Below are 22,181 nucleotides of genomic sequence, written 5' to 3' on the forward strand. Positions count from 1 at the left end.
AAAACCTGGTCATGCGCATTAAAATTGTTACATGTGTAAATGCTGACCCAGCCGAGTGGAACAGTGAGTTGCCTGCCCGGGTATCCTTCTGACACACCGCCTGCCCCACCCACAGAAGAAGCTCCCGGCAGGAAGGTATCTTTCCAACAGCTACATGCTCAGGGCGAAGCATTTGACCAATGCTGGATGAATCACAGGCCTTGCCCTGGGATCTTTACATTGTCAAAAAAAAAAAGATTTGGTCTCTTGCTTGCTGGCTGGATGCATGCCATGTAAACTCTAGAATTTTCGCCAGGCCATGTTTCCTATGATAGGGAACAAGGCAAACAGTGGAAGCCTGCCTGCAGAGTGGAGGAAGAAAGCTGCAGAAGTAAGTACGGCAAAGAGAAACAAGAGACGGGGAGGAAGTCCTGATGATTTGTCAGTCCCTGGTCTGGAACCTTCGCAGCTCCAGCTGCCTTCCCGGCAGTCACAAAGGCCCATCACTCACCTCAAAATCCATAAAATATTTATTTTCCCTAGGAGAGCTCAAGATGTCTCCTATTACTTGCGACTAAATGAGTCTCAACAGTAATTCAATTGTATAGTGATGGATGTTAACCAGACTTATTGTGGTGATTATTTCACAATATATACAAATATAGAATCATCATGTTGTACACCTGAAACTAATATAATCTTATATGTCAATGGTACCTACATTGAAAAAAAAAAAAACAGTAATCCCACTTCTGAGAGTTTGGCCCTAGGAAATAGTTACCAGATGTGCATAAAGGTAAATCTCACAGCGTCACACGTAATTGTGATACAACGGTCAACAACTCCAACAGGTAGCAATGCCGCTTTGGTAAAATAAAACATAATAGTAGTAGTAGATGAATATTATTAATTCTTAAATACTTACCTAGTGCTCTGCTTTTGTACCAGGAGTTGGATTTTGCATTATATATATATAACATCTATTTCAATCTTCATAGCCATTCTAGAAGGTAGGTACTATTATTTTAAGATAAGCATGTAAAGTATTTATTGAGCACATTGCTTTCCATATAGCAGGAGTTCTCAAAAAAAAAACAAAACAAAACTAACTGCTATTATTCTGCTTTTTACAGATGAGGAGGAAATAGAGCTAGCTATCTAGGTTATAGCCAAAAATTCCAAAGATTTTATTTAAATTAACATCATGTAAGAAAAATGGGATAATGGACAGGGCACTTATCAGGTTCCCATTCCTAACTATTGACAGCAGCATCCGAAAGAAAAACCTATATCAAATATTAGAGCTCACATTTTTGTTCATGGCATGTAAAAGCTACCCAGAAAATAGTTACCAAAAAAGTTACACTCAAATTGTGAAATTAACTATGTATACATGGCCAACAGACAGCCAGACAAACATACATTAGCAGCAAACAATGGAAAAGAAACATTTTAAGTGCCCTTTATAGCGTTGCTGCAGAACATAAGATACTTAATAAGTCTAATAAAGGGATCTCAGGAACTCCACACTGAAAAAACAAAATCTTTCCAAGAGAAATTAAAGAAGACCAAAATAAATGATAAGGTATATACCATGCACAGAGTAGGAAGACTAAATATTTTTAAGATAGTAATTGTTCCCAAACTGATTTATAGATTCAATGCAACATCAATCAAAATCCCATGAACTCTTTTGTAGAAATTGGCAAGTAAATGCTAAAGTTTATATGGAAATGCAAAAGATTTGCATTTTTATTAAAAGCAACAACGCAGCATTGGAGAGCTTAACTACTGATTTCAAAGTTTACTATAAAACTACAAAAACCAAGATAATTTGGTATTGGTGAAAAAAATAAACATATATCAGTGGAGTAGAATGGAGAGTTCAGAAATAGACTTCAATGGATTTTTCAAAAATGTGCTAAAATTATACAGAGAAACCTTTTCAACAAGTGGTAGTGCAGTGACTGGATATCTGTGTGGAAAAATTGGTTGATCTATATTCAGCTACACACAAAAATTAACGCGGGTGGACTATAGATATAAATGAAAATGTATTCGGTAGAGCTGCTCATCTCCTGGCCTCGCTAGAGTGGCCTTATGAAGTAGGTGTCCTGTGGAGCCACAGGGCACCACCTCCCTTGTCACCTGGGCCTGGTGTCCCTTGTGTTCCCCTTGTGTGGGTTGTATGTGGCCTCTTGTGGCTGAGCTTCGATTGCTGTTGGCACATCAGTGAGAGGAACTGATCTTCAGACTGACTGGCCGTGAGAAATGGCTGTGGCTACAGTGGGGGAGCTGTCGTGCAGCAGCTGACCCCATAAAGCAAGATTTGCTTTAGGGGGTCTCTGGTGCCTGCCTAGTCAACCTTTTGGATGTGTCCTTTGTAGCACTAATTGTGGGTGGTGCTCTGGTGTGGTCTGAACCTGGCCACCAGGTGTGTTGGTTCTGGGGCCCCCCTGGGAGGGTCTCTGGTGTAGGCCAAGATCAGCTGCTGCCTGTGCCCTTCCCAGAGCCACCTGGTATGAGCTACAAAGTGGTCTGCAAATGGCTACCACTTGTGCTGGGCTTGGAGGCACCTGGAAGAAGCTAAGCTATGAACTGAGGTCAGCTTCCATTACTGCTGGGCTTCGAGGTGCTTAGCGAGAGGTGCAGGCCGTGCCAAGAAGAGGCACTGCCTCTTTGGGGTTTGTGAACCTTTGAGAGATTTTAGGAAAGTCCATAGCATGAGCCAAGACAGGTCTTTTGTATTGAAAAGCCACTGAAAGCAGCTTGGGTGGGCCCGAAAGTTGGGTGAAGAGGAGTCTCAGGGAATCACCAGGGTGGGGCAAGACTCTTATTAGCCAGTGTGTTGGAGACTCACACTTGAAACCCCCCTGAGTCTGGGACTTTGAGCTTCCTGCACTTCCTGGAAGTCTATTTCCTTTGCCATATTAGGGAAGTTCTCCTCCATTATTTTTTCAAATAAGTTCAATTTCTCTTCCTCTTCTCCTTCTGGCACCCCTATGATTTGGATGTTGGAATGTTTAAAGTTGTCCCTGAGGTTCCTAAGCCTCTCCTCATTTTTTTTGAATTCTTGTTTCTTCATTCTGTTCTGGTTGAATGCTTATTTCTTCCCTCTGCTCCAATTTGAGTCCCGGTTTCCTTCCCACTACTGTTGGTTCCCTGTACATTTTCCTTTAATTCACTTTGCATAGCCTTCACTTTTTCCTCTATTTTGGACTATACCCCACCATTTCTGTGAGCATCCTGATTACCAGTGTTTAAACTCTGCATCTGATAGGTTGGCTATCTCTTCATCGCTTAGTTGTATTTCTTCTGGAGCTTTGATCTGTTCTTTCATTTGGGCCATATTCTTTTTTGTCTTGGTGCACCTGTTATGTAGTAAGGGGTGGAGCCTTAGGTGTTCACCAGGGCGGAGCAAACCAGGTCACCACATTGTGGCGCTGTATGTGGGGAAGGGGTCCTAGAGGGAACAATAAGGCTTGCTCGGCTCTCAGCTGGCTTTCAGTCATTTCCCCCCACTACCCACAATCAAATTGGGCTCTTCTGGTGCTGATTCCTGGGTGGGTGGGCTTGTGTATGTTCTAGGGGCCTGTGGGTCTCTCCTACGAGCTCTCCTGTGAGGCTGGGAGTTTTTCCCGCCACTGCAACCCCCACAGATATTTTTCAGTCAGAGGTTTTGAGGCTTTATTTCCCTGCTCTGGATCCCTGGGTTGTGTGGTCTGTCTCACTGCCCAGTTGTTCCTCCTGGGAAGTGAGACAGACCACTGGTTTATTCACATGCAAATGTGGGACCATCCACTCCTCCAGCCACCGCCTTGCCACGAGTCCTCTCTGCCCCAGCTGCCATCTCTGCCCTCCTACCAGTCTGGATGAATGTTTCCTCTGTAACTTCTTGGTTGTTGGACTTCCACACAGTTCGATTTTCTGGCAGTTCTGGTTGTTTTTAGTTTTTAAATTTGTTGTTGTCCTTCTTTTGGTTGTGCTAAGAAGCAAAGTATATCCAACTATGCCTCCATCTTGGCCAGAAGTCACTAAAATCTACTTTTTCTGATAGTAGTATAGCCACTCTGTTTTTTTTTTGACTAGTATTAACATTATATATTATATTTCACCTTTTATTTTTAACCCATTTGTATCTTTATATTTGCAGTGCATTCTTGTGGGTAACATATAGTTGGGTCTTTCTTTTTATGACTCTGACCTCTCTTTTAATTGTGTGTGTTTAAACTACTTCTACTTAATGTGAGTATGTGTATGGGTAATGGTAAATTTACCAGCTGGCTATTGTTTTCCATTTGTTCCATATGTTTTTTGTTTCCTTTCCCCTCTCTTTATCTCTCTTTTGGATTAACTGGGGTTTTTTAATTATTATTATTCTACTTTATCTCCTTCGTTGTATTATTTTCATGATTAATTTTAGGTATGTAAAATACATCTTCAGCTTATCACAGTCAGTGTTCAAGTGATATTGTACCACTTTACATATATATGAAAAGAACCTTCCAACAATACACTTCCATTCCCCGACTCCTTAACTTTATGCTACTGTTACTGTATGTTTTTCTGCGTGTGTAACAAGCCCCACATGGCTGTGCTCTTATGTCTGCTTTCAACAGTCAATGTTCTCTCAAAGATATTTAAATAATAAAAATATGTATAGTTTATATTTTTCCACATAATTACCATTTCCAAGACTCTTAATTCTATTATGTACATCCATATTTCCAGCTGGTATTGTTTGCCATTTGGTTGAATGGTATCTTTTATGATATCTCTTTAATTGCTTTTTACATTATTTTATGTTATTTTAGGTATCGCAAAATGATCACCACAGTAAGTCCAGCTAACATCCATCACCACACATACTTACAATTTTTTCTTATGATTAACAACTTTTAAGACTTTATAATTTCCCATAGTGCAGTTCTGCAGGTGGCAACTCTTTCCAAATTTTATATTTGAAAAACTCCTCCTTTTGCCTTTGTTTTTGAAAGGTATTTTCACTAAGTATAGAATTCTATCTTGACTGATTATTTTCCTTCTGGTCTTTAAAGATGTTGTATAGTGTCTTCTTGTTTGAATCGTTTTTGATGAGAAATCTGCTGTTATTCTTACTTTTTGTGTTCTGTATGGAATGTGTCTCTCTTCTCTAGTTACTTTAAAGGTTTTTCTATATCACTGGGTTTAAGCAATTTGATTATGAGGAGCTTCGGTGTAATTTTTTTTTTAATTTCATGCACATGGGATTTGTTGGGCTTCTACATCTTGGGTCTGTGAGTCTATAGTTTTAATCAAATTTGGAACAATTTCAGCCATTAATAATTCTTCAGAAAATTTTATAGCACACCTCCTGCCCCTTCAGGGACTCCAGGTACATATTCATTCAGGCGCTTAAAGTTGTTCCACAGCTTCCTGACCCTCTGCTCATTTTCTTCTCTCTTTCTTTTCTGAGTGTTTACTGTGACTTCAAGTCTACTAATTCTCTTCTTCTACAGTATTAAGTCTGCCATCAACCTCATGTACTTTCTATTTCATAAGTTGTAGTTTTCATCTCTAGAAGTTTGACTTGGATTTTTTGTTCTATGCTCCATATCTCTACTTAGCGTGTTCAGTATTTCCTTCAGCTATTTGAACATATGAAAGTGTTACTCTCTTTTATTATCCTTGTGTACTAATTCCATTATTTGTATCATTTCTGGGAAATATCTAACTAACTGATTTTTTTCCTTATCATGGGTCATATTTTTCTGCTTCTTTGCACGCCTGGTAATTTTTTATTGGATACCAAACACTGTGGATTTGCTGGATATTTTAGTATTCCTAAAAATATTTCTGAGCTAAGTTACTTGGAAATAGTTTGACCCTTTTGAGTCTCGCTTTTAATCTTTATTAGGCAGAAGTAAAACAGCATTCAGTCTAGGGCTAATTTTGTTTCCTGATTGATGCATAACTTTTCTTAGTTCTCTGCCCAATTGCCCCAGTGAATTATGAAGTTCAAGAACTGGCAAAAATAACCTTTTGGAATAGAAACAAAATGGTGATTGATTGTGGGGGGAAGATATCGGAACTTTCTGGAGTGTTGCTTACACAGATTTGTCAAATTGAGCAATTAAGACTTGCGAATGTCACTGTCGTAAATTTCACCTCAACAAAAAAGCATGTGTAGTATCAAATATGCACCTATGTGTATAAATTCTGAATGAATTTATTATGCCCAAATTTCAGTAGTGTCGAATAAATGGTAATTTTTAAAATTATCTTCTGACTACTTGGCGTCATTTAATTTTTAATAACATAAACCTGTTTTTAAAATACATAAAACTAATATTAAAAGAATGAAAGTATTTGGGGGGAACTCTGTTTTGTAGAATGGGTGAAGGAAAGGACCCTGATGTTTATTGGGCATTTGCTATACCTCAGGTCCTTTAAAAGGCACTTTATAACATTATCTGATTTGATCAACAACAATTCTGTGAAATAGCTATTATCCCACTCGTGAAAGAAAGGAAATTATTGTTCAGACAGGTTGAACAATAACAACCTGTTACATGTCCCAGGTCCCTCAACTTGATCTTAGGCCTGTCTTTTCCTCAAGTTCATGTTTTGTCTCTTAAAAAGAAAATGAAACCCCTGAGATGGACTTTTGGAATTCAGAGAGTAAAGAATGCTTGGTAGGATGAAAAAATCCTGGGAATATATCGCTGTCATGGATGTAGGGGTTGTCACACTGGCCTCTGGGAGTTCACTATTAAACAGGCAAAGTGAACTATTTGGGAAGGCAGAGTCCTGAATTAAATGCAATTCACCCGAAATGCAGGAAAGTCTGATCTGAGACAATATGAGTGGGTGGCTCAGAGACGATCCAAGAGATCTAGGACCCTTCAAGGCACATGGGGGGAGAGGAAGAAATATGTTCCTTCCTTTCAACCTGTGGGCCATTATAAGGACAATGGTTGCTTTGTCCCCAGATGGAGTAATTCCTCAGAGACCAACGGCCTAAGCTGTCAGGTTACAGGAATGGGTGTATTCTCTGTATCAGCTGCCTCCTGCCCAAGTAAGCCTGACTCACAGGTTGGTCACCTGTCTGGAATGGACTGTGGGAGAATACACCAGAGGTCAGCCAGAGAGCAATGGGCCAGAGCAGCTTCCTTGTCAACTGTGTGCAGGTCACACCGACTCATTCCACCTTCTGTAGGAGGCTGTTTGCTTGAGATGTGAATCTCTTGTAATACCTACAACATACTTTGCGTGCTGGGCTTTAAAACTCCACTTGCTTCCTCTTGTATTCCCCAACTTAGAACTGTGAATGAAACATTCATTAATCACTTTTCTTAAAGCTTGAAACAGAGTCTCTGACTCCCAAAAAAATTCCCCCAGGTTCATTTGCAAGGGGGTGGAAAATCTGGGATTGACTTGTGCCTGAAGCTCTTTATGGAATGGGGGGGAGGGGTGGGTGAAGGGGAGGGTGTGGACGGGGAGGGAGGAGGCTCTGATGAGTAAAGAGCTTCCATATGTGTTGGTTGATGTTTTCTCAAAGTTAGCATATGACTTTCAAGAGATAATTCAAATCCTAGTTAGGGCAACAGACATGGAGGAGAGTTGGTAGAGAGGAAGAGTACGGCTCTCACACTTGAATGGCTTCACCGTTCTTCACCTTGTAGGCCCGCGAGTGAAATGCGAGCTGGGGAGAGGAACCAGAACTAAGACTCACCCTGCCTACCCCCGCCCCAAACACGCACATACACTGCCTTTTATAACACAGCTGGGCTGTGCCATATCCTCTGCCAAAGCCCAGGCCCCAGGCCCCAGGCTCAGGGGGTGCTTCCTCCTTCGCATGGCTCATTCTCCTGAGACCTTTGGCTGAGTTGCATCATGGGGAGTTAATTCCTGCCAGTTGTGGCACTGGTGTGCTCTGATATAAAAATATGAGTCAGCAGGTAACTGGACTAACACCAACACACAACCATTTATTGCACACTTGTTAGGAAGCCACCAAAAAGGCCCACTCATAGTGGTTCTTAGGCACATACACTCTCAAATCTTCTCTCCTCCTACAGCCAAGAACAGCCAATCAGGAGTGTGTTGAAAAGCACAGGCTCACCTCCTCCACCACAAGGGAATGCTCTCTGAAGGTCAGTAGTAAGATTTCGTAGAGACTGAGCTTCTTGTTAAACCCTCTCATCTTCCCCAGTTTAACAGCAGAAGCAAGGCGGACGTGTGAAAGGCAAAACATGTCTTGAGCACTTAGTAGATGATAAGTCCTGTGCTGTGCACTTAACATGAATTACTTTGTGGATCTTCAAGTAGACCTGCGAGCTAACCATCATCATCGTGACTTGGACTTGGTGGAAACGAAAACGCAGAGAAATTACATATATAGCCAAAGCCACTTCATTTATTAAGTGGTATAGTCAAAACTGAAGCTCTGATTGTAACCGATTTCAAATGTTCAGCTTTCTCCACTCGAAGCAGAAATCTCGCCAGCTCACAGCAAGTAGGCCCTTAGAGCAGACATCCCAAATGTTTTCTGAGCCTACACATCTATCAGTAAATTTCTTTCAGCACCGCCTCCTGTGTGTGCATATTCACCTATAAACCGGATGCATAATATTCTAACAGCTACTAGTACTGGCTGATAATATAATACCCAGGGCATTTTTCGTCATTGATGACAATTGTTGTAAATTTATATTTCATATACTGTTGATAATTTGGACAATTATTTGGCCAAATCTCATTAAATCATGATGGTTTTCACCTCCCTAGATATGTGGGTGACAAATAATCTGTTTCAGGGGTAGAAGAAGTCATCTGGCTTTACTTCTTGTCTTCATCTGCCTGAATTATTCCTATTGTCTATGACCCAGTTGCATTACAGATAACATTTTAAGCCATTTGTCCATCTCGTGAGGGTTATTTGGTTACAATTAGATAATCTGGTTTGTAAGTCCACTCCTGTTGTATATATAAACCTTAAAACACCATAATATGCTAAACGTGAAGAGGGCAATAAGAGCACCAGTGTAGAAACCCCCTTGACATTGTGTGACCCAACTTTCCCATCCAGTGCTTTGAATATATGCAAATGACCCCAGGGAGCCTGATGGAAGGCACCAGGTCAATATGCATATCCATTATTAGTCAGTGAAAATGTATTTCCTATGTTCAGACAAAAAATAAAGACGAATAGGAGTTCTGGTGGTTTCCCCAGGAGACCCCTGCCCAATAGTCCTGATCTGGACTCGTTCCCATACAGGGTACGGAAGGCTGAGGGTCTGGATGGAAAAACCCACCAGTGAAGAACTGCGCGGTCAGCCGATGAGGTTAGAAGAAGAAGCTGCTGGGTCTGGAAGGCCGAAGTGGGCACTCAGGGGACTTGCAGGAGACAAGCTCCAGGATTTGAAGGCCAAAGAGCGACAAGTTCTGGCCTCCCCCGCAGACCCCCACCCTGGAGGAGGCACACATCAGATGCAACAACCTCGATTTCTAGATTCCGTCCTTTCTGAGTCCAGGGCCTTCAGAAGCCTCCCTCCTAAAGGCTTGAATACCAGAGTAAATGAAAACATACTCTGCAGCACAAGAATCCCTTAAGATTTGTTTTCCAAGATGGAAAATGAAGGCATTTTAGCCCTTCCACTGATAAAAATAACTTGCCGTTGATTTTGAAACCCCTTTCATTTGTCTCCCAGAGACGGGCCCCATACAATGGCACTTTGTGTGGGAGCCTGCTGCCTGCCAACAGGAGGAGCCCAGAGAGGAGGGCTCAGCTCGCCAGTGGGAAAGGACTCCGGGCAGCCCAGCGTTGCTGTTGGACATCATTCAGAAGTGCCCGCTCAGCGCGGGGAGCCCAGAGAGGAAAACAAACAGAGCAAGGAATCGTGGAAAATGCTGAGTCCTCCAGCTGGCGGAACAGCATCGACCTGTCAGTGCTCGGAGCCAGCGCTCTGCCCGCCAGCAGCTGTGATCGCAGGCGGGAGGCCTTGGCACCCAGAGCCCTGTCCCAGGGCCTGGAGGCGGGAAACAGACACCCCTGTCTCTACAGACAGCCCTCCAGAGTCCTCAGCCTGAATGCTGAAGTCTTTTCCTTGTCCCACGAATCAGTAGGGAAGGGCTGGGGGGGGGGGTTACAAAGAAAGGAGAAAAAGACTTTCTTGAGCTGTAGTTTCAGATTTACTAGTAGTTCCCACTTATATAACGAATTAACTATGTGTCAAGCACTGTCTCCATCCTGTGAGGTTAGTACTATTATCCTTATTTCATGGACTGAGAAATTGAGGCACAGAGAGGTGAAATAACTTGCCCAAGGTCACACAGCTCAAATGGGACCTGGCTTGGATTTCAAACCATGCAGTTTATCTCCAGAGCCCATACACTTAAACGTTTGTATTTCTCTCCAGGAATATAAAACATGAGAGACAAAGAGAGGAAACTCAGAGAGAGAATAAAGGGAATGGATAAGAAATCGAGAAGAAGAATGACTAAGGGCTGGAATAATAGGAAGAATAATTTTTTTTAAGCAGCAGATCCTCAGTCTTGGAGGAGGAATGTGAGACCAAGATGTAACCAGGGCAGGAAATGCTCAGTTGGGAATGGAAACTGTAACAGCCGCTGGTCTGTCACCTGCTGTTTCCTACACCCCAAACAGGATTCTGGGAATAATGCTCAGAGATCACTCGGCAAATGGGGCTGGGGCAGCTCCTGGGGAGGCTGAGGAGCAGGCGGCTGGAACCGAGAAATGAACACCTTCTTTCTCTTCCAATTATAGCCTGGGGTGGAGACAGGTGCCCAGGGCTCCAGGGAGAGATTAGCACCCTAATGAGAAGAGACAGCCTTTGTCAGTCAAGCAGGGAGGCCTGTCACATCCATTTGTAAGCTACATAGCTCTTGTCCCCAGAGGAAGGAAGAGTAGAAAGAAAAGAAAGGAGGGAGAGAGGAAAGGAGGGAGGGAAGGAGGGAAGAAATGGACTACTTTTTGCCTGTGTTTGGAGGGACAAGCCTCAATCCTCATCAGATACGTAGGATTGCCTTGGTATTAGAAGGCTTCAGACCTCATTTTGCCCGTCACCAGTTCCCAATGGGATTTCCAACAAGTCAGCTAAACCTTCTTACCCTAAATCCTTTATCTCTACAAGGAGGGGGTGGGCTTTAATGTCTTTCCAGACCTAAAAGATATTGGGACCACAGACAAGTCATCTGTGCATAGCACCCAAAGCCCTGGTCCTAGCACGGTGGCCCACCCCCCATTCACCCCACCGCGAGGGTTCCCTCTCTTAAACACCCTTCCGATCTGCTAACTGCTGAGTCACTCAGACGCACCTCTTCCGAACAAATGACACCATTTCCCAACTGGTCTTCCTGCTTCCATCCTCACCGCCTCTGATCAGCTCTCTTCTACAGCCAGAATGATTTTCCTCAGCTCAGAGCAGAGCACGTGACTTAACTTGTGAGGAGAGCCGCAGGGCTCCACCACACTCTTCACAGCCCACAAGGCCCAGAATCATCTCGTCTCTCTTCTCCCCCCTCCTCAGCTCTTACTGCTACTCCACTCCAACCAGGGCTCTGCTTCCGCAAAACTTCTTCCCATTTCTCTATCAGCCCATAAACTTTCTCACCTGTACGCCTTGACCTGACCCACTCTCCCTTTCCACCTAGCTGAAAGTTACTCACCTTTAGGATACACATTTTTCCATGTTCGGTGTTTCTCCTAGATGTCAAATCCTACCGTTGTTATACTAGGTAGTAATTCTCCCTTTACTTGTCTATCATCCGTAATTTGCTATAAGCAAAGTAAAGGAAAAGCTGTGTTTATCTTTCCCCTTATTGTTTTCCTCATACTGAGCCCAATGCCAACCACATAGCAGACATTCAATGAATGTTCGTTACCAGAACAAATTTGGTAGTGTCTTTCTGTGGGGTACTGTTCAGCTATGACACCCTCTCGTCCCATGAACTGTGATCTCAGAGACCCTGCATTTCAACTTCTGACTAAGAGATCTGAGACCTCCCCCCACCCTGGGGTCTACTTCTCCTAGTCTCCCATTCCCACTCTGAACATCAGCATTTAACTCACGGAATTGTCACAATCAATTCTGAATCATCTGAGGTCAACTTTCAAGCATGTGTTGCCTAGAAATTGGATGAGATTCCATCTAGCAGAGGACGAGGGATGGGGCCGGGAGGACATGGGGACAGCCAGCCTCACATTCTGACTTTGGGCAAGTCCTTTGGCCTCTCTGAGCCTCAAGTTCATGCAAGCCTCATTGAAGAGGTTGGACTGAGTAATCTTTAAGGTCCCTTTTGACTCTTAAGTGTAGAATTTAGAATTCTGGTTTGCTCTCCCACTCAACACCTTTTAGGCCACAGGTGGCAAATATAAGGCCCGCGGGCCGAATCCGGCCCTCCACCTGTTTTACCCGGCCTGGCACCTTGTTTCTACCCAGCGACAGCACCGAGCTCTTGCTTCACTGTTAATGAGTAGTTACATGTATACAGTCCTAAAATTACATTCGGCCCTTTGAAGGCAACTGCGACGCTGACGTGGCCCCCAGTGACAATGAGTTTAACACCGCTGTTCTAGGCCATTAATGGGTTTCATAAGGAGACCATATAATGAAAGTAGAAGGAACTGCCGTGAATAATTATTCCAGGACAAGGTGTAGACACTGGGACTGTCCCAAGTACACCAGGATATGTGGCCACCCTTGTTTGAATCCAGTCTTTGTTAGCTGGGCTTCAGTTTTCCGTTGGTTGTGGTTGCAGAGAAGGCTATTTGGAATCTGTGGTCAGGACTGTGTTCTGGAATTTCACAGAGGCTTCACACATGGGTGCCGAGCAGCTGGTATGCCTCATCATCGTGTAGGTTGCCCACCTACATCCCTAACCACCCTTAAACAAGAGTGGTTAATGTACCTGCCAGCCACACTGGAACGACTGCACCCCTCACCCAGCAGCCCAAGGTCAGTCTGGGAAGAAAACACTTGCAGTCCCCTTGGGTTCAGGTGCACAGCTCAGCGGCGTCATCATGAGAAGCAGACCAGAGAGGAAACAGACACCTGAACGAAATACCCATTATCCTTCGAAGACTGGTCATTGTCTCCCTACCACTCTTACTTTCCTTCTAACGTGTATCAATATCCCAGATTAAAGGTACATTGGCTGCACTAGTAAACTTTCCCACTCTCAGGGAAACCAGAACAAATGAGAAAAGACTGGAATGCCTGAGAAATAGATTAGCAGAGAGAACTCGTACGGTTTTGAACTTGCTGTCCCCCGACGTTTGTCAGAACGACAGGTGTGTGCGAACCCTACAAAATCCCCAAAGCCTTTGCGAGGCTCTCGATCCCATCTCTCCTTCTAACCTTGGGAATATTGACTCAAAAAGGGAATGCAATCTAAGAGTGATCATCCATTTCCAGCCTTCTGAGGACTGTTGCCACCTCTTCAAGTCATGTACTATTTCCAGGCACATCTGGGGAAAGAGTCACAGCTGAAGTTTCAAGATTTGCCTGTAGGAAGGTTAAAAATAGCCTGCTCTCCTGCCCAGGGCCAGCAGCTCAGACTGACAGTGTTGGATGGGCCGTGGCTACCCCCTGACCTTCAGGAGTTCCCACAGATGGCTGCCGAAAGACCCTTGCTCTTCCGTGTGGCATCAGTGAGTGCCCAGAGCGGACCTGACATCAGAGCTCTGTGAGCACGCTGCACTTCGGAGAGCACGAGCGCCCGAAAGGCAGGGATGAGAGATCAGAGACGAGACTGCAAACCCCAGAGGGCACTGGGGCTTTCACAGCAGGTCCTGAGACCTGCTCAATGTGCACTCCAGCGTTGCTACGGCACAGGGACCATCGCTATCGTTACATGGGGTGTCAGCGCGCTGAGATAACACCACGCAGTTGAACAAAACCGGCTTTCCCAGGATAGAGATAATTTTCCAGGAAGATGGGAAAAGGGAAATGGCCTGGGACATTGAGTAAAGCAGGAAATGGCACTGGCCAAGGGACAGAGAAGCCTGAGCCACCTTACCCCCTGATTTAGGCATGTTTTTTTTTTCCTCCCTCAACTTCAGGCCTTTTAAATTTTTCACCAATTGAACAACACCTGCTTTTATCAGCCAGGAAGGTGCTTTTCTGTTATTGATTGTTTTTAGGTGAAGATTCTTGCAGCATAGAAAGATCCCAAAGAACAGGGAACAACCAGCAGTATGGGAGCCAATATGCCCATACCATGGCCCAGCCAAGTCCCTGGACCAGCTACCCAGAGGGTCAAGCTTCCCAGTGCCTGAGCTGGAGAAAGGCCTTTGTACAACTACACACACACACCTGCCTCCCAGAGCAGCCAGTGGGGAAGAGCAGCGGTCAGAAAGCGCCATGGAAGTGGAAAAGCTTCCTTATGGAAAGATAACTGACCTTGTCCAATATTTGGTAGGTGGAATGTATCTCTTTTTAACCAGGGCTGTGGCTCCCACAAACAGTGACCATTGGCCAGCATCACCAAAGGAGACCTTTTCAGGATCTGAGGTGACAGCATGGTGTAATGGAAAGAACAGAGCTTCAAAGACAGAGGGTTCTGATGAATCTGAGGGCCTCATTCTCTTCCACTGAATAAGGTGAGCTTCATGCCAAGGAAACATGGAATATGGGGAGACAACTTCACAGGGCTCACAAACTCAAAAGCTACTGGCAGGAAGGTGAATGAGCAGGGTTGACCTACCAGGGACAAAATAGGAGATTGAAGTTCATCTTGAGGGAGTGGCCTCTGCTCAGTGTCTATGGGTGTTTGCTAGAAAGGAAGGCCAGGATCCAAGACCACCCAGCCACCAAGACCCTACTGCAGTACATTGTCCTCCTGAGCTGCACAGGTGGGCCCCAACCTTGGAAGGCCACACAAACATCTCAATGGCACAGAATCAGCCCACAGCAAGCCAGCATGCAACCTCTGGTCTCCATTACCTGCCTCGTTTTAATCAAAACACAAACCACAATCCTTCAGGTTTTTGGTTAAAATACTCATAGTCACACTTCATTATACAGGAAAGCCTTCTTGTTCAATTTTTTTTGCGGGGGGGGTGGCTGTGGCGAGGTGCCACATCTTGCTCCAAAGCCATTGCAGGGACAAGCCAGACTAGCGTGGGCAATTAATTTAACCCACAACCTTCTGGAAGCCTGTTAAGTCTAGAGGTTTTTGACCACCAGCTTCTTTGAATGTCTCCTCTTTTCCCTGTATCTCCATCTATCCTAACCCTACTCTGTTTCCCCCAAATCCTGCTGTTGGTTTAGAAGATATTCTCCCCCAGCTTCCACCACCTCTGCTTTGGTACAGTGGTCTCAGCCGCATCATTAAGAGCGATCGCCAAAGCCCAGTTGTCTGAGAGCTCCCCCGCTAAACTCCTAGTTTGAGAAATAAGAGATCTAAGCTGATTTCATTTAAGCATGTCTTGTATCTTTTAACCTGGTCAGCATGCAATCGGACACTTCGGGGTATAACAGCAACTTAGCAGTGAAGGAAAGCTCTCTGCCCAAATCCTTGACTGAGGGTTGCACTGCTTATTTAGGGGGAGAATGGCACAGAGGTGGCCGCAGGTTGGCTTAGGAGTTATGGCTTTGCCCAGGTTTTCAGCTGAAGACTAAAACATAAAAGCACCTCAAGCCACCTTCCTTCCCCAAGTTTCTAAGTGAGCGGCAGTGGCCTGACTGGGATGTCGGACCAGAGCCCTCCTCGTGGCCAGCGGGGCTCGCCGACCACTAGACCGCACAGTTGGTGCTTAACGTGCACTCAGCAAACCTCAAGCTGCAGACCTGAAGAAACAGATTTTCCCAAAACAGAGCTCTCTTTGTGAACAATTCAGCAAAAATGCTCTCTCCAGCTGTGAGTCGGGATTCGTGTTGCACATGTTGGTGTTAATTAAAAACATCCACCTTCTACAGTTTCAACAAACAGCAAGAGAAAAGCACCACACAGGGTGGGTTCTTAAGCACTCCTCCCCAGAACACTTGCAAATATGACTTTGCTGATGTCAGGAGCTGCTGGGGTTCTGCGGACACTATCATTCTTTATTTTCCATCCCCCCAAAAGAGTTGGGGTCAAGGAGATGGATGTGATAGGCCCAGTTTGGCATAGAGAATACTGCCATCGGAAGAAACAAGAATACCGTTCCTGTGCAGAGCATCAAAAGATGTTTAACTTCCTGCATGAGCATCAGGAACTTTACCTAGTTGAAATCACATGTTGATCTGCTGAGTCCTTAAAAATGCCCTCCGCATTGCTCTTAGTCCTTCAGATGGGAAGAGAATGAGGTGGGGTGAGGCTAGGGATATTTCACACTGGATGACACCATGTATTCAACAATTAGGGTGTGACATTATACTTGCCTGTACTCTCTTCTAAATATTATTTATTTATGTTTAGAGAAAAGAGAAAGAGAGGGACAGCAACATCAATTGGAGGGTTCAGTCTCCAGCTGGGGCCTCTTGCCCACACCCCAGCTGGAGACTGAACCCTCAACCCAGGCGTGCGCCCTGACTGGGAATCGAACAGGTGATCTTTCACTTCGCAGGCCAACGCCCAATCCACTGAGCCACACCAGTCAGGGTAATAGTTGCCTATGTTCCTACTGCAGTTCTCCCTTTATTGGGACATCTTTATCTGAAAGGATCCAGAGTGAGTGGGTTTAGCAAGAGTGAGGCGCATCCCTTCCTGTGCTTGCCTTTGGTTGGCTCCTTTGTCCCCCTTTCACACATGAACCAGACAGGAAAGAATCAAGCCAAGCCCACGTTGTTATGAATGAATTTCTTTGTTTTTTTAATTTCACACAGTTTAAAATACAATATGAAATCAAGCTACAGTATATAAAAAACTCTCCAGCAAAATGATGTGCCAGCATCAGCTACTAAAATAAACAAAAACACCCCCATAAGAAATTTTTTGCATTTAAAAAAAAACACATAGACACTTACATCGCTACATCTCTAAGCTACCTCAGTTCTGATTTTTAAAAAGCACCTGCTTTTCCTTTTTTTTTCATCTTGCTTTTAAGTTTTCAGCTTTTTAAAAAATATAAATTATATGAAAATACAAGTTGGAAAATAGTCAAACACAATATAACATCTTTTTACCCCTATATTTCTCAGCTTAAAAAAAAAAGTATTCTTAAAAAAAGTTCAATAACTGAGGCAGTATTCCTGATAGAGATCATTTCATTTTAATATATATATTTTATATATGTATACGTATACATATATTTCTGGTTCCTCGACACTTCTTTGGAATGTAGGTAAGAGCGAACGCATTTATATAGACCCCAACAGAGAAAGCAGCATGCACAGCATGGCTAGAAGAGAGAGGGTGCTGTTTTCATCATGAAGACTAGGCAGGTTAATGCTCTAAAACCCAGAGTGTTCATCTCCAAAGTGAGGAAAAGCACATCTGATCTTGGAATGCCACCTCCAAATCCCACCGCCACAAAACCAGGGCTCTGCATAGGGAAGTCCCCCACCCCCGAATGGGGGAGGGCCCAAAAGGGACTCTGAACCCTGCAAGCCAAAACTGACGTGGGTTAAGGCATCTTCAGGAAAATAAGGGTTTCTCCCAGCTGAACCAGATTTGCCCACCCTTCCTCTGAAGCTAACATGTGTTTTTAAAAAGCATAAATGCAACAGTTCTGTTGCATTTCCAGTGTATAAACCACCCACCACTCTTCCTGGGATGGTCTCTGGCCTTTGGACAGAAGGAGGAAAAGCATCTGGCCAGATCAACAAAGCTGTCTTAACTAGTAAACTATCTATAAATACTGAGAACGGTGGACCTAGAGAGAAAGGCATCTTAGTGGACAGGCGGGCTGAGGAGCATGAGGAGGCACTTTCTTATATCTTAGCTGCTATGGAATTATTGCAGGAGTTAGGCACTCACACAAGGGGAGTTTTCGGCCTAAATGTAATGGGAAAGGTTGATGGGCTGAGAAAATGTTTTTATGCCTGGTTGCAAACAGCAAGCCACGACTGATGCCCAGCCTTGGTTCTACTCTCGCCCGTTACTGAAATGTGGAAAGACGTACCTAGAAAATCCAGGTATTATCTCAGCTGCAGTTTTGCAAACACACACACACACGCACACATGCACACCTTTGCCAGTGCCCAACTAAGATCACATAATCTAAGAAAAAACAATTCCACCTAACACTCCCTGAGCAGCTCCTAAAATAGTTCGAGAGCTTCATTAAGGCACCTGCGTTTGGAAGAAGATCAAAATACACAGCTGGGCTAATTCTGCCTTCGCTTTCCAAGGAGGCTCTCCAATTTATCAGTATGTGGACACTCTCGAATCACAGAGCTGAGTTCCTGATGATGAGGGTCTGCAAGAGGACCTGGGAGCTAGCAATGCCCTTTCTGGAAGATATGCCAGAAGGTCGTTAGTATTGTCCTTTCGGTTTCTCAGCTAGAGCCCAGGAAAGGCCAGTTCTGAGAAGCCCATCTGAAACGCTGCTTCACCTCTCTCACTGTAGTCTGTAAAGCCTTTCCATTGTCTCCTTTTTCAGTCGGGCATCTCTTTAATGGGGGGCCGGGGTGGGGGGGGGGGGGGAAGATCCTGATTGAATTAGGAACTTGTCCTCATTAATAGATGCTGGTCCCATCCCCATTTTTAGATTACCCATCACAACTGCCTCAGTTGATTAAATCTGTAGTTAAATTATGAGGAAACTAAAAATATATGCAAACCCCATGGACCACCTATTCTTATGTTTCCCTTGCCTTCTAGTCATTCCTCTCTTCTGCAGTTTTTCCCTGCACTTACCCTGTGCCATGGTAACAGGCCCAAGAGCAAGACCCCACCAGCAGCTGCACTATTCACTTTGCATACTCAGTCTCACCGGACACCGGACTCAACCAGCTTAATAAGTTCTTCAAAGGAAAGCCTGGCGCTTCTCCTCCCAAAGACAGCCACGCCCCCTTTGATTTGTATATGCTCCCTTAATTTCCATCGCTCCGAAAACCCAGTGAGTCTCAATGGCTGTCTCGGACACTCTTCAACTCATGTCCTGTCTGCTGTTACTCCTCCACTCCCCAATCAGAAAGCTGCACGTCTCTCTGCACTGAATAACAGAGTGGGGGTGGGAGGGAAGCAAGAAGTATGGGAGGCTGGGAAGAGTAGACATGAATGAGAAAGTGTAGAGTGTTAGTTTGGAATGACACACATCCAGGACTTCGTTCTCAGACCTGAGGGGTAACGCCCATGCACCCAGCTTTTATTCCAAGTCCTGCGTGACAGGTATAGAATCAACAAAGAACAGAGGCAACGTTCCTCCTTCGATTTCCTTTCCATGACGTCAACAGTGCTCCCACATTTACTGTGGTCCCAAAGCAGGGATGCAAAATACATTCAGTTCAAGACTTAATGCTTCCTAGCTCAACGTTAAGTCTAAACCCCACGAATCTACTGATGACAAGTAAGTAGAGGGGCGTGATGAAAATGTTTTTTAAATTACATTTGAAGTTCACACGCACAGTTCCCTTGTTCCCAAATCGACATTATTTTCCCTTCATCTTCACGGCCACACAAGTTTGGGATCCCCGGCCTCAGGGACAGCACTTTGCATTTCCAGTGGGGTCTATATAAACAGTTTTCTTTCACTGTGACAGAATCTTCAGCTGGCAAATAAAAACAAACTTGCATGATATCACAATACTGAGACCACCTTAGAGCTTAAGACGATTTTTAAGAAAAAAAAAATACTGGCACAAAATTTAATAAAATAAGTTTTAACGCACACACAAAAAAACCCCAATTTTGGGCCCTCCCCAATGAAGTCTGAAGTCCATCTCTTGTTTTAAAAGTACAGTCAAAGGTAAATAGTCCTTGGGTTCTGTGCACCCCCCAAACAAAATGACCTACCCCACCTCCCTTTTGTTTGCCCCCCTCCCCCAAGACCCAGAAACAGAAGCAAGTTAATCGCCTTTCGTCTGTCTCACGACTCAGGATGTCTCAATTTCTTTTGCTGATAAGTCCGTAACTCGAGACTTTTTTTCATGGATGATTTTTATAAACCTTTAGACACATTAGTCTCGTCCTCCCTTAAGCCAGATTCTTCAAGCTTCTAAGAAGACCTTTCTCCCCTGAAAATTTGCTCAAGCACTTCCGACCCCACCCACCCCAGCAGTCCTGCTCTCCTTTTCCAACCACGCACAATAATTACAGCTGCAGCTCACTTAGCTCCCACCCCTGAATGTAAAAAAATGAGTTCTGGAAAATTAAAAATAGAATAACAATTAAAAATGAAGAGTCCAACCGATGTGGTTGTTCTTTCGAATGTCTCAGCAGGGGTTCCCTGGTCCCTTTGGGGTCCATCACTCATCGGCGTCGGGCTTGACGTCCAGCATTGCGTGGAGCTCCTCGGGTGTGTACCCCAGGAGGCTCTGCAGGTCACACACGAAGCGGTACACGTAGCGTTTACCCGCCGTCTTGTGGATGATGTTTTTGTCGTAATAGTAGCGGAGGCCGCGGCTCAGTTTCTCGTAATTCATCTTCGGTTTGTTTTTCCTTTTTCCCCATCTCCTGGCCACCTGAAATTTTAAAAGGGGAGGGGGATTTAAAAAATCTATCAAATGATCCAAATATACATGTTTATATGCCTTTACCCATTCATGGTGACCTTTGATGTTCCAGTAAGTCAGTTAAGAGATTCATGTACATGGAAACTATTTTTCTGACCTATCTCTCCTGAGCTGCAGTTTTCAAGGGTTGGGTAGGGATGGCAATAAAGGTGATTCTCTACGTTGATGAAAACATAGACCCTGAACTTCTACCTAGTGGAGTTAAAGTGAAAAAGGAAAGCAACACTGTAGACTCTCTTCTCTCCCTACGTTATTAAGAGAATGTCCCTGCTTTGAAAGCGTGAACTCTCATGTGGGGGACTCGGGGAGCACTGAGCTGCCTCTCATCCATGGGAAGCATTTTCGTGCCCTTGGGCATAGTTCGCCCTTTGTTTCTGCCACAACAGAGCATGTTGCCTCTCTTCGTTTTTTTAATCCCCAGACTTGGGCAGGCAGAGACAACCACTCAATGGGCGCTTATTGGATCAAAGAATGAATTAATGAACAAATCGCACCGATCTTCCAAGGCCTCTGGAATTGCCTGTTCCCTTTCAGATTCACAGAGCCAGGGGACCAGGAAAAGTGCTAAGAGGAGGCAGCTCACATTTACGAAGGGCTACTAGGGGCCCCACATCCTACGTGCCTGTTATCAGTTAATCCTAGAAAACAAATGGGCAACGTAGATACTTTCTCTATTTCCCAAAGAGTGACACTAAAGCACAGACAGGCTTGGTAACTTGCTCAAAGTCACACAAGTAGCACGTGGCAGAGCCGGGGTTGGAATCCTACAAAATGTCACCAGACTCACACAACCCCCTTCCAGAGTTCCCTCTAACTCTAACTCGGCACTCCGGAATCGCTCCCTGCTTACCTCATCCGGGTCAGAAAGCTTGAATTCCCAGCCATCTCCTGTCCAGCTGATAAAAGACTGACAGGATTTATCAGTGAGTAATTCCAGAAGAAACTGCCACAGCTGGATCGGTCCACTGCCTGGAAACACAAGGCATCGTGAATCATTACACCGGATGCGCAGTGCTCACGCCGCTAACCCCAGGCCAGCGCGCTCCCTCTGCCCTCCTCTCTGTCCCTCTAGCCAGGAGAAAAGGGAGGCGACACGCAGCACGGACACGGGAGGCAGTGCCAGAGCTCACGCAGACTGAGAAGGTGAAGACGTGCCAACCAGAAGAACAAAGAAAATCCACTTAGACAATATATCATTACCTTCCTTTGAATGGCTTAAGGGTCGGTCCATTTTTACTGCTAAGCAAACTCTAGAAAAAAAGAACTACGGGCTCTATCCTCCGAGATATTCTAAGGCATCATAGTCTTTTGTGCCTTTAAAAACTAAGTCATTTGCCTGCAGAAGTAATAGAGGTATTAACTAAGGGATGTCCTTGCCAGTTCCCATCAGAAGTCAAACCTCATAAGCACTCCCCTATAGGGGGAGTCTTTGGCCCCTGAGTAGCAAGCGAGAAGATTACGGTCCTAAGCTCACGCAAGGCAGAGTTAGTTGGGTCTTAATATTCCTCTCCACCACCATCCTGTCTTCCCAGGTCACATACAGGCAAGCACCCAAACAAAGAGAGGAAAGAATCGTCACTTTGTGAGTAATTAACTTGC

The 22,181-nt window shown here is 44.6% G+C and overlaps 1 protein-coding gene across 6 annotated transcripts in view; it reads right to left on the reverse strand.

Moving 5' to 3' along the window:
- Positions 1 to 16,759: 16,759 nt before the first annotated feature.
- ETS1 (ETS proto-oncogene 1, transcription factor) overlaps positions 16,760 to 22,181 on the reverse strand; it is a 127,280-nt gene continuing 121,858 nt past the window's right edge. For all 6 annotated transcript variants that reach the window (XM_053928283.1, XM_045192770.2, XM_045192771.3 and 3 more), the window contains 2 exons: positions 21,433 to 21,551; positions 16,760 to 20,531 (listed from right to left, as the gene is read on the reverse strand). In XM_053928283.1, coding sequence (XP_053784258.1) covers positions 20,316 to 20,531; positions 21,433 to 21,551 — 335 coding nt within the window. In that variant the 3' untranslated portion in view covers positions 16,760 to 20,315. The remainder of the gene's footprint in view (positions 20,532 to 21,432; positions 21,552 to 22,181) is intronic.

This window comes from Desmodus rotundus, chromosome 7, assembly GCF_022682495.2.
Source record: "Desmodus rotundus isolate HL8 chromosome 7, HLdesRot8A.1, whole genome shotgun sequence".
NCBI lineage: Eukaryota > Metazoa > Chordata > Mammalia > Chiroptera > Phyllostomidae > Desmodus > Desmodus rotundus.